Source organism: Puntigrus tetrazona, chromosome 3, assembly GCF_018831695.1.
Source record: "Puntigrus tetrazona isolate hp1 chromosome 3, ASM1883169v1, whole genome shotgun sequence".
In the NCBI taxonomy this organism is placed as follows: domain Eukaryota; kingdom Metazoa; phylum Chordata; class Actinopteri; order Cypriniformes; family Cyprinidae; genus Puntigrus; species Puntigrus tetrazona.
Genome location: NC_056701.1, coordinates 26,798,189 through 26,812,179, shown reverse-complemented (window position 1 = coordinate 26,812,179; position 13,991 = coordinate 26,798,189). Strand labels below are relative to the sequence as shown.

General features: G+C 41.1%; 3 protein-coding genes across 3 annotated transcripts; 1 reads left to right on the top strand and 2 right to left on the bottom strand.

Moving 5' to 3' along the window:
• Positions 1 to 163: 163 nt before the first annotated feature.
• Positions 164 to 7,528, bottom strand: jmjd6 (jumonji domain containing 6, arginine demethylase and lysine hydroxylase). The gene is made up of 6 exons (XM_043231934.1): positions 7,397 to 7,528; positions 5,315 to 5,703; positions 4,126 to 4,412; positions 3,364 to 3,499; positions 3,026 to 3,164; positions 164 to 2,212 (listed from the first exon to the last, which is right to left on the bottom strand). Exons 1-6 carry the CDS (start codon positions 7,523 to 7,525, stop codon positions 2,081 to 2,083), a joined length of 1,212 nt encoding a protein of 403 aa, XP_043087869.1. The 5' UTR covers positions 7,526 to 7,528; the 3' UTR covers positions 164 to 2,080.
• A 499-nt stretch (positions 7,529 to 8,027) lies between these two features.
• Positions 8,028 to 10,354, top strand: mettl23 (methyltransferase like 23). The gene is made up of 5 exons (XM_043231949.1): positions 8,028 to 8,162; positions 8,235 to 8,339; positions 8,976 to 9,213; positions 9,286 to 9,370; positions 9,928 to 10,354. Exons 1-5 carry the CDS (start codon positions 8,073 to 8,075, stop codon positions 10,082 to 10,084), a joined length of 675 nt encoding a protein of 224 aa, XP_043087884.1. The 5' UTR covers positions 8,028 to 8,072; the 3' UTR covers positions 10,085 to 10,354.
• Positions 10,355 to 10,778: 424 nt separating this feature from the next.
• Positions 10,779 to 13,749, bottom strand: srsf2b (serine and arginine rich splicing factor 2b). Its single transcript, XM_043231958.1, is given in 2 exon segments — positions 10,779 to 11,002; positions 12,050 to 13,749. A coding segment is annotated over 1 exon segment (552 nt). The 5' UTR covers positions 13,287 to 13,749; the 3' UTR covers positions 10,779 to 11,002; positions 12,050 to 12,734.
• Positions 13,750 to 13,991: the final 242 nt, after the last annotated feature.

The window sequence follows — 13,991 nt, the reverse complement described above, 5'->3', positions numbered from 1 at the left end:
CTTTGACTCAATGTCGTCATAAATAACCACAGTGACGTATAACGAGGAAATATAGCATGCAAATGTCAATAAAAAGTAAATCAGCCACGCTGATCCGAACGTACAGTCAACACCCTGAAAGGTTAAATATGCCCAGTGGACAAAAACACGGAGAACACCAGGATAAATACATAGAAACCTTTATTAAACCATTATCGTTATTAATTTTGTTTTGATCCGAGCAACATCAAAGTGTCACATGACAGAGCCAGCGCTGAACACGAACATGAGGAGCTGAAAAAAGAACAGACCACCCTCTCTCCAAAGAAACACTGAAGATCTGGAGCGACGCGAGAGAGCGGCTGCAGCCAAGAGCACAGGCCATTCATTAAAACACTAACGTTTGCAATTCAAAACCACGGCTCCGAGAAATGATACGAGATGTGAAATATGAGCGACCTGAAAGACCAACACCAGGTAAAAAATAGGCACTTTTTTTTTTTTTTAAACACGTTTCTCCTCGACTCGTACAGGAAGAAAGCACAACCCATCATTGATCGACAGAAGCTCTGAAGCGTTCAGGTCAAGACGGGGAGATATTTCCTTGTTAAAAAAAAAAAAAAAAAAAAAAAGAATTGAAAACGTACGTTTTAAGACATTATAGGCATTTTGAAGAGGAAACGTGAATTTTCGTGACTTTTGTGCGCTGTATAATAAAAAAAAGTGCCTCCTAGTTTTCACTTGCGCAGAAGGGTTACGAAAGACACCTCGTTTATCCAGCCCACGGAGCTAAATGAACCGTTGAATTCACTGCTAAAAAGACGAAAAGAGAGTTCAGGCGCTCCGGACATTCTGCGCATTCACAGTAGTTTCAACTGAAGAAAGGTGCGTAGCTGCTTTTGGCTCCACCGCAGTGTTATTTAGGCAACACAGAGCTTCACACGCAGACAAAATATTTACCATCTGCACAAATTTAGAGCTCGTTCCCCGATTTCAGCAAACTGACGACAACCGTTTAGTTTAAAATCGAAAAGACGGGAACAAGTTAGTACAATCGACCGCAATTTACTAAAACGAGGTAACGAATTAAAGGCAAAGGAGGGAGACAACGGGGTCGTGGGAGTCAGCTGTTGATTCGTGCAAACAATAGATGGTGCTACAGGTAACGTTTTTTTACATTTTCAAAAATCGTGTTTTTTTTTTTATATTTAATTTTTATATTCTTTTAGTTACTTCTAATCAAACTGAATTGGAACGCACACAAAAAAAAACATTATTTTTGAAAAAAAAAAAAAAATTACCTCTTAATATTTATATGAAGAGTTTAGTTTCATCTGCCATTCCCATATTTAATGGCAACCTTAATGAGAACCTACTAATTCCCCCAAAAAGTGAAACTACTGAATTTATTGATTAATCGACTTTGCATCTGAACTCTTCATTTATATATTATATTATATGTACCCCATGTCGTGCGGTGCTCTATAAAGGATAACTGAAAGTTCGAGACATTAAATAAAACTTCTTACGTAGAAGAAAAGGGACCACAAATCACTGCTGTTTAACAGTTATAAGTACAATGGGCTAAAAACAAGAAACCCATGTTTAAGTGCAGCTCAAGAATGAAGTAGAATCGGTAATAAAATAATCTGTTTTCTAGAAACAAAGAGCTAAAGGCAGCATTGCACGTCAGGTCGACCGCGCTGCCCCAGACGGGTCACGACACGTCCCTCACAGGCCAGCACGTGACCCCTGTGAAATATTAAAAAACGGCATCCGTTCTGAATCGCACGCGGACGTACGAGGTTGGCACCGGGACAGGAGGAGACGTCAAGCTTCCCGTCCAGAGCCTGACATCAGGAAAGGCAACGCACGAAGGGTTTCCCTTCACACACAGCGCTCCTCCAGCAAGCACATATTTGGCTATTTAGTTCGTGTTTATCTGTGAAAGCGCACTAGGGCTGAGTTTGTTATCACGCGGCCAGCGGCAGCCTCTTATCTAGTGGACAGGAGTCTCTCCTGAGGGCGACAGACAGAGAGAGAGCGCGTCACGCTCTAGGAGACGGTCGTAGCTCCGGCCCCTCTGTCGTCGAGCGGGACGTCACCGAGACGAGCTGCGCTCTTTGCTCGCGCAGTCGTCCTGGCTCGTGATGTCGCCGTTGCCCATCACGCCGCAGGTTCTCCTCTTCTTTCGGCGGTGGGTCATGGCGTCGCCCTCAGAGCCCGAGTCAGCCTTCAGGAAAAAGGACAAACGTGAGAGAGGAAGCATAACTTACTTTGTTTTAACTAGATTCACAATCCGTTTTTTTTTTCGGGATTAAGCTAATTTGTGAATTTTGAAGGGCTCGTTTTGAATGAAATGATGGTCCCTGTAATTTGGGGTGAATTAACTGCAGGGATATTCACGATAATCTCTTACGCTCACCAAGGCCAAAGCAAAAAGGTACTGTTGTGAATTAATTGCAATTTAAAAAGCTGTTGTTGTCGTTTTTTTTTTTTTATTTCAATTTTAAAATGTCATTTATTCCTGTGATGTAAAGTTGAACGTTTCATAACTCAAAATCAGTCTAATATGCTGGTTTGCAGATTGATAAACATCTAAGATTATCATCAAAGCTAAAAAACAGTTTAACAAGTTCCTGAAGTATCAAAAAATTAAATGTTAAAAAAAAAAAAATCTATTCACATGCAGGCCGTTTAATATTATATATAAACTGTGCAGAGAGGTTATAGATACATGTATAGGAAATAGAGATTACGTTATGAATCTGTATATTAATTTAAATCAAACAGTAGCCGTTTATGACTCACTGTACTGTTTAATGTGACTTCATTGCGCCCTCTAGCGTCTGTTAACCTTACAGCCCATGGAACAGGATCACGTGGTTAGTGAACGAGACTAACTTAATTAAAATGAACAGCCATTAAAAATAAGGAAGACTTTTTCTTTTTTTCTTTTTCTGAAACGCTGTTGTCTAGACCTAGTCAGGTGCAGAGCTCGGTCACACGGTGGTCAGTGTCAGGACTCAAGTGTGTGTCCATGTACCTCTGAATCCGAGTCGGAGGAGCTGGAGGAGGAAGAGGACGACGAGTCACTAGAGCTGTCCGAGGCGATGCCCGTTGATTCCTGCAGATCGACTTTGTCCGCCAGAGCAGCAATATCAGGCCTCTCCTGTTTCAGGATCCTGAGGAGCACGCGAGAAACCACATCACAAACCCACTTAAACGATCAAAACGAATACCATTTCCTCACATTTTCACAGATTAACCAGACACGAAGCACTTCTTTTGCCCTTCTTGTAATTTCTTAATTTTCACATTTTAAAAAGCAACTGAAGCGAGTGAGGAAATTGTTGTGCGGGGTCAGACAGAGCAGGGTCTCACCGGTACCACTTCCTGGAGAGTTTGGGGCGACCTCGCACGGTCTTGTGCCACACGATGGGGAAGTTAGTGGTGCTCGCAAAGTTCTGGGTCACCGCAATAGCCGTGTCCAGATTAAGGACGACGTGCCACCATCCACCTGCACAAAGCATCAATCAATCAATCACGGCTGCATGAGAAGAATACATTATTCTCACAACATTGTGTATCTCCTACGGCTGAGATGCAAGTCATTGTAAACAAAACACTTCTAAAACACTCGAATCAGAGTCCGTATCTGTACTCGTGCGATACTTCAGACTGAATTAAAAGGTTTTCGTTGTGAGTACAAGGCTGAACCGAGCAGCTACATTGCCCTCAGATGGTTTCTTTATACTGCCAACATCTATTTAAAGTGGATGAACAAGACCAACAAAGACTGGATTCCTTTCCAGTCATAAACGCCATGTGGTTTGAAGCTTGAATGACATGCGGTTTCAAGTCATGTAGAGGCATCACTCAACACTCATAATTCACAATATTATAATTATCGTTATTGCAATTATGGTCACATACAGGATAGACATCAGATCATCCGCTTCAGCACAAAATAGAGGAACAAGATTGACAGGTCAGTATAAACTAGTCCAGCAAAACTGATACGAAAGGGAAAAACGACGTTCCTGTTTATAAAAGTAAACAAATCGGTGCCAGGCGTGATCCGTCTGCCTTGAGAGAAAGCAAACGTGCACCTTTAACAAGGCGCGTGTGAACTCGGACACTGACCGGGCACAAACACAGTCTCCCCGGGGTGCTGAAGGATCTCCAGCGGCCTGAACTCGGCCGGCCAGGTGGGCTGCTGCGTGCGGGGGTAGATGACGTTGAACCAGGTGATGGCCTCGTCCTGCTGGTTCCCCCCGTCCTCTCGCGTCACCTTGATGAGCTCGCGGGGCGTGTGGGTGGGGAACAGGCACCAGCGCTTGTGGCCCTGCACCAGGGCGTTCCACGCGCTCGTCCCGAGGGGATCGATGTGGATGCCCGTCCCGGAGCGGGAAGGACCCATCACGAACCACCTTCGTCGACAAGAGAAAAAGGGACTAAAAATCACACATGAACTAACTGCTACTTTCTACAGTTGGTTTTCAGAAATGCATCATAACTCTATTTAAAAAAAAAATAATAATTTTACTACTAAAAAGATTTTTACTATAAAATCTAAATTAAAAGTACATTATATTGATTGCACCCAATATTATATATTTTTTAATATATAAATGTCTAATATTAAAAGCGAACATGGCTCACAAAACCACAGCATTTTTCGAAATTGAGATTTATGCATAAACTGAAAGCTGAATAAGTTCATGTTATTATAGGACAACGTTTGGTTGAACTATATGAAAACAAAGAAAAAATCGAAATATTGAGAAAAATCCCTTAAAAGATGTCCAAATGAAGTCCTTAGCGACGCATATTAGTATCTAAAATTAGGCTGTAATGCATTTACGTTAACAAATTGACAAAATATCCTTATGTAACGTGATCTTCACTTAATATCCTAATTAACAAAAAAGCCATAAAAAGAAAAAAAATCAATAATTCTGGCCCATTCAATGTCTTTTTGGCTGCCTCTACAAATATAGCTGTGCAAATCAAGCCTGGTTTTGTGCTTTTATATTATATTTTATATTGCATTTCCCTCCTTCTGAAAAAGTCCTAATGTTAAAATAAAAAAAAAAAAAAAAAAAAAAAAAAAAAAAATTATATATATATATATATATATATATATATATATATATATATATATATATATATATATATATATATATATATATATATATATATATATATATATATATATATATATATATATATATATATATATATATATATATATATATATATATATATATATCGATCTTACTTTCAATTAAGTTTATTACATGGTTACAAACAACTTGAAAGAACGCGTTACCTGTACGGAGGACGCCGCTTCTCCCCCGCGAACTGAAAGAGGTCGTCCCTGAAGAAAACGGGCACCTGGTAGTCCTCCAAAAGCTTGCGGCGCTTGGCGTGTTCCCCAAAACTGCTATCGAAGATGTAGAGGGGGCTGTCGTCGTGGGTCGACTCCAAATACTCCACGTAGTACTTCATCTTCATCTTGACCGAGTAGCCATCGTTGTCCTCGCCGCACTTGAACTTCTGGTTGCGGTATTTGCGCTTGAGGCGCTCCAAGGTCCACTTCTCCCGGGCCGGCCACGAGTCCTGGCAGTTGAGCAGAACCACGGGCTTGTACGGTTTCTCAAAGCGCTGAATGAACTCCTCGGGGCTGAGGCGCTGGGCGTCCACCCGCTCCACGTTGTCCTGGACAAGAGACGGGAAGAGTTATTTTTACGTGCGGTCATCCTTTCGCAGCGGCTTTGAAAAACAGCAGAGCACTTGAAACCAAAGCTGAAGGCATCTCCCTGAATGAGCTCGAACCTAACCTTCAGATTAAGGTTGTTCACAGTAGATAAAGTCAGAACTAGATCCCTTTAGGTTTAGGGTTCAGGAGAAAACGTCCTGTGGACCCCACCGCGCTAAAAGAGCAACGGTACACTGTTCGCCCTCCAAAACGGCTCAGGTCTCGCCGCTCTGATTGTTTTTAGCCACCCGGTGAAGATCTTCCTGCTGTGGAGTTCTTCACACAGGAACCTCCTTCAACTGCATGCGAGCTTCAGACAACGTCAAGCAGAGCTGACGAGACCTTAATCGCTTTCCAGAGAGGACACGCGCTAGCAGGGCGGCCTTTATCTGACCCTCACATCACTCCCAAGCCGTTTTTTTTCCCCCCTTTGGAAGACGATCATTACTCAGCACTTCCTACGCGACAGAAATTCAGAGACCATAGCCGTCGAACTTCAAAAACTGGACAAAAAGACACCACAGTAGGCAACAGGACCCAAGAAGCCAGCAGGCATTCGCTCGACTAAACATTTGTTTCCATCTCGTTTCTTATACGTATCCTTGCAAACATTTTACATTCAATCCCTTAGCTTTCATCCAAAGCAACTTTGGTGAAAACTGAGGTAAAGATGTAAACAAACAAACAAAAAAAAATCATATATAGATCTAGTACTAGAGAGTCGTGTTATTTTTTATGATAAAGTTAAAATATGAAAAGAACAGGAATATAGTGTTTCAGGGAAAGGTTTTATTTAATAAACAATGAGAAAAATAGAATATAAATAGAATAGAGAGTGCTACTGTAGAGGGTCCATCTCACAATTTCTACTAAATTTCTATTTAAACTTGGCTTTAGTGGAGGAAAAAAAAAATTAAACGACACTTTAGTATAAAGGACAAATTCTCACTATTATCTAGTTGTTTATTAGCATGCCTAATATTAATATATTGGCTATTTATTAGCACTTATAAAGCACATATTCTGCATCCCTAATCCTAACCGATACCTGACTACCTTCTAACTATTATTAAGCAGCAAATCTGGAGTTTGCCAAGTCATATTTAATAGTAAGAATATCAGGGGTGTTAAATAAACGCCAGACTCCAGAAAAAAAAGGCCACAGCGTTTAAAAATCATATTATGTTTTTACTAAAACTGGATGTAAGGGTTAGCCCTAGACGGTAAACCCAGCTCATTCCGTTTTATTTTTAATTAATTGGAATAACAGGTTTTTAGGCCTCTTGTAAGTTTGCTGGGGTCTCCTAGTTGGCCCCGGGCCCCTAAATCAGAACCACTCTTATGATACAATCCCCCACGGCACTTTCCGCTGCTGCACGCATTTCAGAAAGCTCTAAATACTTCTAAAACACCTCAACGCGACGTATAAAGCGCAGCTTATCCCAAACATAAAATAAGTCCAGTGCCACTCGGCCGCTCCAGAAGCGGCGAACTTTTAAAGAGCGTCTTTTCGCACGAGGAAGCGCGTACGTGCGCCGAAGAACGTAGCCACCGGCTCCTCCGGCTGAAGCGCGCCCGGACCGCACGCGCGCGTCTAACTTCAACGGCAAACAGCGGGATGTCAGCGTGTGGCGTGTGACGAAACACCGTTACCTTCACTGTCCGGTGCGACAGATCGAAGTTCTCGCAGTAGTTGTGTTTGGTCCAGTCGCCCGAGTCCTTCAGCTCGGGTCTGGCGCTCCGCTTCGCCTCTTTGATCCGCTTCTTACTTTTATGGTTCATTCTTCAGCGTCTCAGCGCGTCTTTGCGTTTGGGTGACGCTTGTAGCTCGCGTGCTAACTGCAATGTAGTGAAAGTCTATGGAGACTGGAGCGGCTAGTCAGTCGCTGGAGGCCGTGTAGAGGCGTGTGCAGCTCTTTTGTTTAAGACAGCGCTCTACGCAACACAGGACTCAATTTGTATTTATTACAGAGAGGGAGGCGGTTGATATACTGAAGGGTTCGGCGATAAACTAAAGTTAGATAACCTGGTGGCAGCAAGCTTCTTTCACGCCTTATGGCGCAATCTAACAGCTAATACCTTATTCCCCGCCTCCTAAGGGAGAATCTGACAATCCGATTGGCTGGCCGTGTGCGTTGCGCTGTCGGTTTGGAATCCGATTGGCTGTCGAGTGTCCAGCAAATCCAATAGAACTTCTCAAGAGAAAGAGGCCGCCTAAACGTACTGGTGCGATTGGTTGAATGGATTTAATGGCCGGAACTGTTTAGGGAAGTTGAAAATAAATGTGGTACAAGTCAACTACCGGGAGTGTAAACATCAGCAAGAGACCATGAATGAATCTGATCAAACGCTAGCAGAGAAGTCGTTCACGTTTGAGGACCGTGGAGGCTCTCAGTCCTTAACCGTGTCTATTCCTGAGGTAACTTAAGTTTTCGATACTTGGTATAACTGACTGGTTAATAATCTAACACTAAACATTCTTATCATTCAGGTTCTTGATCCACAATATGGGATGTATGTCTGGCCCTGTGCGGTGGTGCTCTCACAGTATGTGTGGATGGCAAGGAGTGAACTACAACACAAGACCGTTCTTGAGGTGACTACATCCCGCTTACTTTCAAGAGCTTTAATTCAAAGGGTGGAACAAAAATATAACATAAAACGCATAGGAATTACAACCGTTTTTACACACCGTGGCCCCCATTAAGGGCTCAACTGTAATATAAATAAGTCATAAGAAAAATGTAAATGTCTGGATCTCGTGGACGTCACCGGAGGTCGGGTTTCCTCCAGGCCTGCAGCAGATTTCGGTTTTGTGGCTTGTTTGTGGGTCTCTCTGCCTTTAATCTTGTCTTCAGCAGGTGAAATGCAAGCTCAGTCGGGATCAGGAGACTGGCGTGGGCCATTGCAGAACATTTCACTTTCATACCTTCGAAAAACACATGGGTTGCTGTATGTTTCGGGTTTATTTGTGCTACGAAGCATCCCCCCCAGTGTATCACCGTGGATCATGAGCCTTCTCCACTATTTTTTTGTCATTCTGGCTTAATTTTAGCCGTCCAAAGAATGCTTTGTGTTGGGGATATATTAAAGGAGACGAGAACACCCTGAAATTAAAGCTCAGAGTGTGCTCTTTAAGCCCATGCTCATTATCCAATCAACAAGCTACAATGAAGACTCCTGCATTTTAAAGTTGCATGGAACCCAATGAGCTTTCGTCTGTCTGCTGCAGCTCGGTGCTGGAGTGAGTTTGCCCGGCGTGGTGGCGGCCAAGTGCGGAGCTCGCGTGATTTTGTCAGACAGCGCCGAGCTGCCCCCGTGCCTGAGGAACTGCCGGCGCTCCTGTGACGTCAACCACCTCCCCGGCGTACCTGTGATCGGACTCACCTGGGGACAGGTATCGCCCGAGCTGCTCTCGCTGCCGCCCGTGGATGTGATCTTGGGATCAGATGTATTCTATGAACCTGAAGGTGAGTGACCTTTACCCTCGTTTTATCTTCTTTACCTCACGCAAGCATTGAACAGAACACCGCTTCGAACAGATTTTGAAGACGTGCTTGTGACCGTCTCCTTTCTCGCGAGGAGAAACCCTCACGCTCAGTTCTGGACCACCTACCAGGAGAGAAGGTGAGCTAACACGCACTCATAACCCACTAATATTTACCTTCCATAAACACTTCAAATCCCAGACTTTTCTAGTTGTTCTTGGATAAGGTTTGTTTGAGAATAGGCTCAAAAGAACAGTTTGCAGCTTTTGAAATATGGCTTGATTTTTTTTTTTTTTTGGAACCTTTTTTATAGGATTTTGAAGAATTCATCCAAAAAATATCACAGTATCTAAAGGAAAAACAATTAAGCAGCATATATATATATAATGTAATGTATGTGTATATATATAACTTAATTTGTAGTTTCCCAAAAAACAAGAATGCATAATTGCATTGGGAAGATAAGGAAAAAACGATGGAAGATTTTATGTTATACAACGTTTAATGCCATGATTTTGTATCTTATTTTCTGCTCTCACTATATAAGGCCTTAATTTGTGGAAGGATGAATTAAATCTATTTAACACCACAAGGAATTTTGTAAAAATGTGTTAGGAACTGATTAAAAGGTTTCTCCATCACCATCCGTGATGCCTATTTAAAAACCAATGCATTTTTCCATTTCTTTTCTTGCAGTGCGGACTGGTCCATAGATGCCTTGTTATATAAGTGGGATCTGAAGTGCATTAATGTTTCATTAGAAACATTTAATGCAAACAAAACCCATCTCGCTGGATCGACGCTTCCAGGGAACCATACTGTACAAATGATGATCGTAGCGAGACAAGCGTGACATTTGCGTGTGAATTTTATACATTTTATAGACTTTTATTATTATTCTTTCCAACTCCATCCAGCACATTAAATCACAACCTCGTGAAGTTCTGCGGGGCATTTTCCTCCTCCACTTCAAAAGTGACAGATTACCAAAATGTTTATTAGAAATCATGATAATATGCTGAGCAATGCTTTTATTTATATATTTACATGTATGTATATTTGTATACATTTAAGAAAAATGTTATGTACTATTATATAAATATAGTTATAATTTATATAGCTATTTATGTTTTTGTTTGTGTATATTCATTATGTATATATAAATGCACACACATACTATATTTTGAAAATATTACATGTATTCCCATGTTTGTTTATATAAATCTATGTGTGTATAAAAATATATATATATATATATATATATATATATAAACATGTATAAACATATATATATATATATATATATAAATGTATATGTGCATATGTGTATATATATATAAATGTATATGTGTGTTTATTTATATATATATATAAATGTGTGTGTGTGTATATATATGTTTATATTAATACAGATTATGTAAACAAAAACGTATAAAAATGCAATTAATCATTGCCCAGCAAAATAATATACAGAATACCTTAAGCACATTTTCCTTTGACATTAAGACGTAAGGATTTAACATCGAATTTTAATGAAGATCCAAAAATAAAGCGACAGAACAAAGTTTATTGTATAGTTGTGAGACACTCCAATATTACAAATCAAGGGGGAAAAAAGAGTTAACAAACTTCGTAAGACGCCAACATTTACGCCGCCCCAAAAAACGTATATATCTGCGGATGCTGCTTGACTTTGGCCACAGCTGCTACAGCACTGCAACCCCGGACCTTAACAGCTAACCAGCAAAACTCAACAGCTAGACACCTGCGCCTAGTGCACAAAAAATACACAAGACATTGGGTTAGAATCCAAATATCACACGCCAAAGGCTAAACAAACTTCAAACTTAACACCGGGACTAATATATAGCAATACAGGCTATTCATACTATGTCTAAATTAAAGCGCAACAGCAACATGAAGCGTTTGCAAACGAAAGCTAATTTTTAACACAAATGCCTGATCGACTTCTAAACGGCGTCTTGCAAAAGTGACACAATCGGAACGGCTTCATGTGTGTATTATTGATTCAGAACTATAATACTGCTCTTATAACGTTTCTTGGTCGATATTATGTCAAAAATAGTTTAACACTTACATTTTTTATTAGTGCTGCAAAAGTTTAACATTATGTTTTCAAAGTAAATATAGTTCGACTAGTATATAGTTATAGATTATTATAAATCATTTTGACATTTATTATATATATATATATATATATATATATATATATATATATATATATATATAAATATAATGTAATTATATACATATACAGCGCCTTTCAATAAATTTAAACATTAATAAATAAATTTACAAATAAATAAAAAAAGGAAATAAATTACATTGGGAGTTATTATAGCATTTTGAAATAACAGTTTTCTATTTTAATATACTTTAAATTATTACTCCAGTCTACAGTGTCACATGATCCTTCAGAAATCATTATAATATGCCGATTTATTATCTTTGGTAACAATGTAGTCTTTAACTATTTAAATGCTGCATTTTTTTTCCATCAAAGCATCCCGAAAATGTTCAAACATCACAGGAATAAAGTCCATTTTAAAGCATATTAAAATAGAAAACTGCTATTTTAAATTGCTGTGATAACACCCAAAGTAATCTTTTTCATAATAATAATTTAATTTTCATATTAAATTTATCGATGGTATTTTTCCAAGTACATTAAAGCAGGAAAAAAACAGCTACTTTGAACTGCACGCTGATCTCAAACCTTTGAGCGGTGTGGTGTATCGCTCTCAATCAAATAAATAAAGCCGAAAATACTACGTTCGTGATGTAAAATGTCTCGTACCATGACGTCCTTTATTCACATCTCCAGCTTTAAGTGAGCGGCTGGCAGCAAGCTCTGTTTGACGTCGTCTCGTAGACGTACCTCAGCACCACCAAAACACCCACCTGCTTCAAAGCATCCCCGACGGGAGCGGGACACCCCTCCACCTGCTCAACCTGCACCACACAGCCCTGCTTTCACATTGCCGTGCTGGATTCAGCAGCTTGGAGGAAACAATTCCACATTGACTTCAACACCGTTCACAAATGTTTTACCAGTCCATGGCAGCGCGAGGCGGGCGTCGTGTTTCCTTACCGGTGAAGCGTTTTAGGACGCAGGCCCTTCTTCCTCCGCAGACTGGGGTCGGCTTTCAGACCTCGACCTGGACTCGGAGTCTCGGTTGGACGCGGGTGTGCGGCTCCTGGAACGAGACCCGGAAGGAGACTTGGACTTCCTCTTGCGGGGGCGTGTGAGACTTGGCGCGAGAGCGGCTCCTGCTTCTGGAACGGCAAAACGAGCTTGAACACAGACCTGCAGTCACTCGGCTGAACCGGTGACCCGCTCTTCGAAACAGTAACTCGTCTACGCCTGCTAGAAGTTTCGGGAGGTCTTTGCGTGACAGAGAACTATAAACACCCCATGCATTTTCATTTATAAGACGACGGCCCTTTAAATCTATGTTGAACAGTATTTCATTTTATTTAACTTACGCTCGACTTGTACCTCTTTTTAATACGAACAAGTACCTCAAGGCATAAATATAACACAAATATTCTAAATTGTAGTTGAAGTATATCTTTTTTCTTCTTCGGATAGTGTTACGACGGGTCACCGGTTTCTCTGAAACGGAAAGCGACAGCCCAAACGCTTGGTAACGGCTCGTTACCGTGAAGGGCAGCAGACGGGCCCTGCTCCGGCTCTACCTCCGGCTGCGGCGGCCGTGTCTCCGGGCGGCTCCCCCGCCGCTGTAGTAGGAGTCCGGCGGTCTGCCGTAGCGGGCCATCTGAACCCGGAGCTCTCGACCGTCCAAGATCGCTCCGTCCATCGCGTCCTCCGCGTCTCTCTTGTCGTGGAAGCGCACGAAGGCGAAGCCCCGGCTTTCTTTCGAGTATCTGTCTCTGGGAATGTAGACATCGCCGACTCGGCCGTACTTTTCAAAAACGCGCCGCAGCGTCTCCGGCGACGTGCGATACGTTAAATTGTCCACTTTTAACTAAGTCATGCCCTCTATGTCGAGAGGAAGCCTGCCGTAGCTCATTATAGCGAAGGGAGCCGACAAAACGAACAGAACTGAATGCGCTTTTTTCCCCCCGCACGCAAGTCGACTCGCATGTCTCCGCACAAAACAAAACAAAACAAACGCGAGCGGCCGATGACGCCAGCACGCTCACGCGCACGCGCACGTTCTGTAGTTCCAAAGCCACGTCACGCGGTCCGCAAAACAGTCCTGGAAATATTTCATAAGAATGAAAAGATCGGAAAAAGAGGAACAAACGGGGCATAAAATATCAACAGTCAACAAAACAAAGTTGCATTTGCGAAAGTGACGATTGGTCAAGATAATTAAACGAATTAAATAAAAGCATTTTAATCTTCTCTAGAATAAGAAAAGTAAGTCTCATTTTGTACACTCCTGTATCTTAAATCAGAATGTAACTAAAAAGTACAAGCCCAAACAATATCAAAACAAAAACGCAAAGCTCTTTAATTGGTTTAATGAAGAGCTGTTTTCAGAAAATACATTTATTCTCAGAAAATGCATATTTATGTATATTTTTGTTTCTGTAAGTTGGCTAATAATTGTTGCATAAAATCTTTGCATAAAAGTTTAAAGGTGTATACGTTTTTAATTTATAACATAAGGTTGTGTTACGGAATTAGAATTTAGCCTTTTGTTCGGAACATAAATTACACAGTCATCAATTACACACATTTGTCTTTTTAAATAATACTAAAAGAGGAC

Coding starts and splice junctions, on each gene's coding strand:
- jmjd6 (XM_043231934.1), bottom strand. CDS start 7,525: ATGAACCATAAAAGTAAGAAGCGGATCAAAGAGGCGAAGCGGAGCGCC. Junction 5,704..7,396: donor TGTCGCACCGGACAGTGAAG/GTAACGGTGTTT, acceptor TCTCTTGTCCAG/GACAACGTGGAGCGGGTGGA. Junction 3,165..3,363: donor CTCTCCAGGAAGTGGTACCG/GTGAGACCCTGC, acceptor CGTGCTCCTCAG/GATCCTGAAACAGGAGAGGC.
- mettl23 (XM_043231949.1), top strand. CDS start 8,073: ATGAATGAATCTGATCAAACGCTAGCAGAGAAGTCGTTCACGTTTGAG. Junction 8,163..8,234: donor TAACCGTGTCTATTCCTGAG/GTAACTTAAGTT, acceptor CTTATCATTCAG/GTTCTTGATCCACAATATGG. Junction 8,340..8,975: donor AACACAAGACCGTTCTTGAG/GTGACTACATCC, acceptor TGTCTGCTGCAG/CTCGGTGCTGGAGTGAGTTT.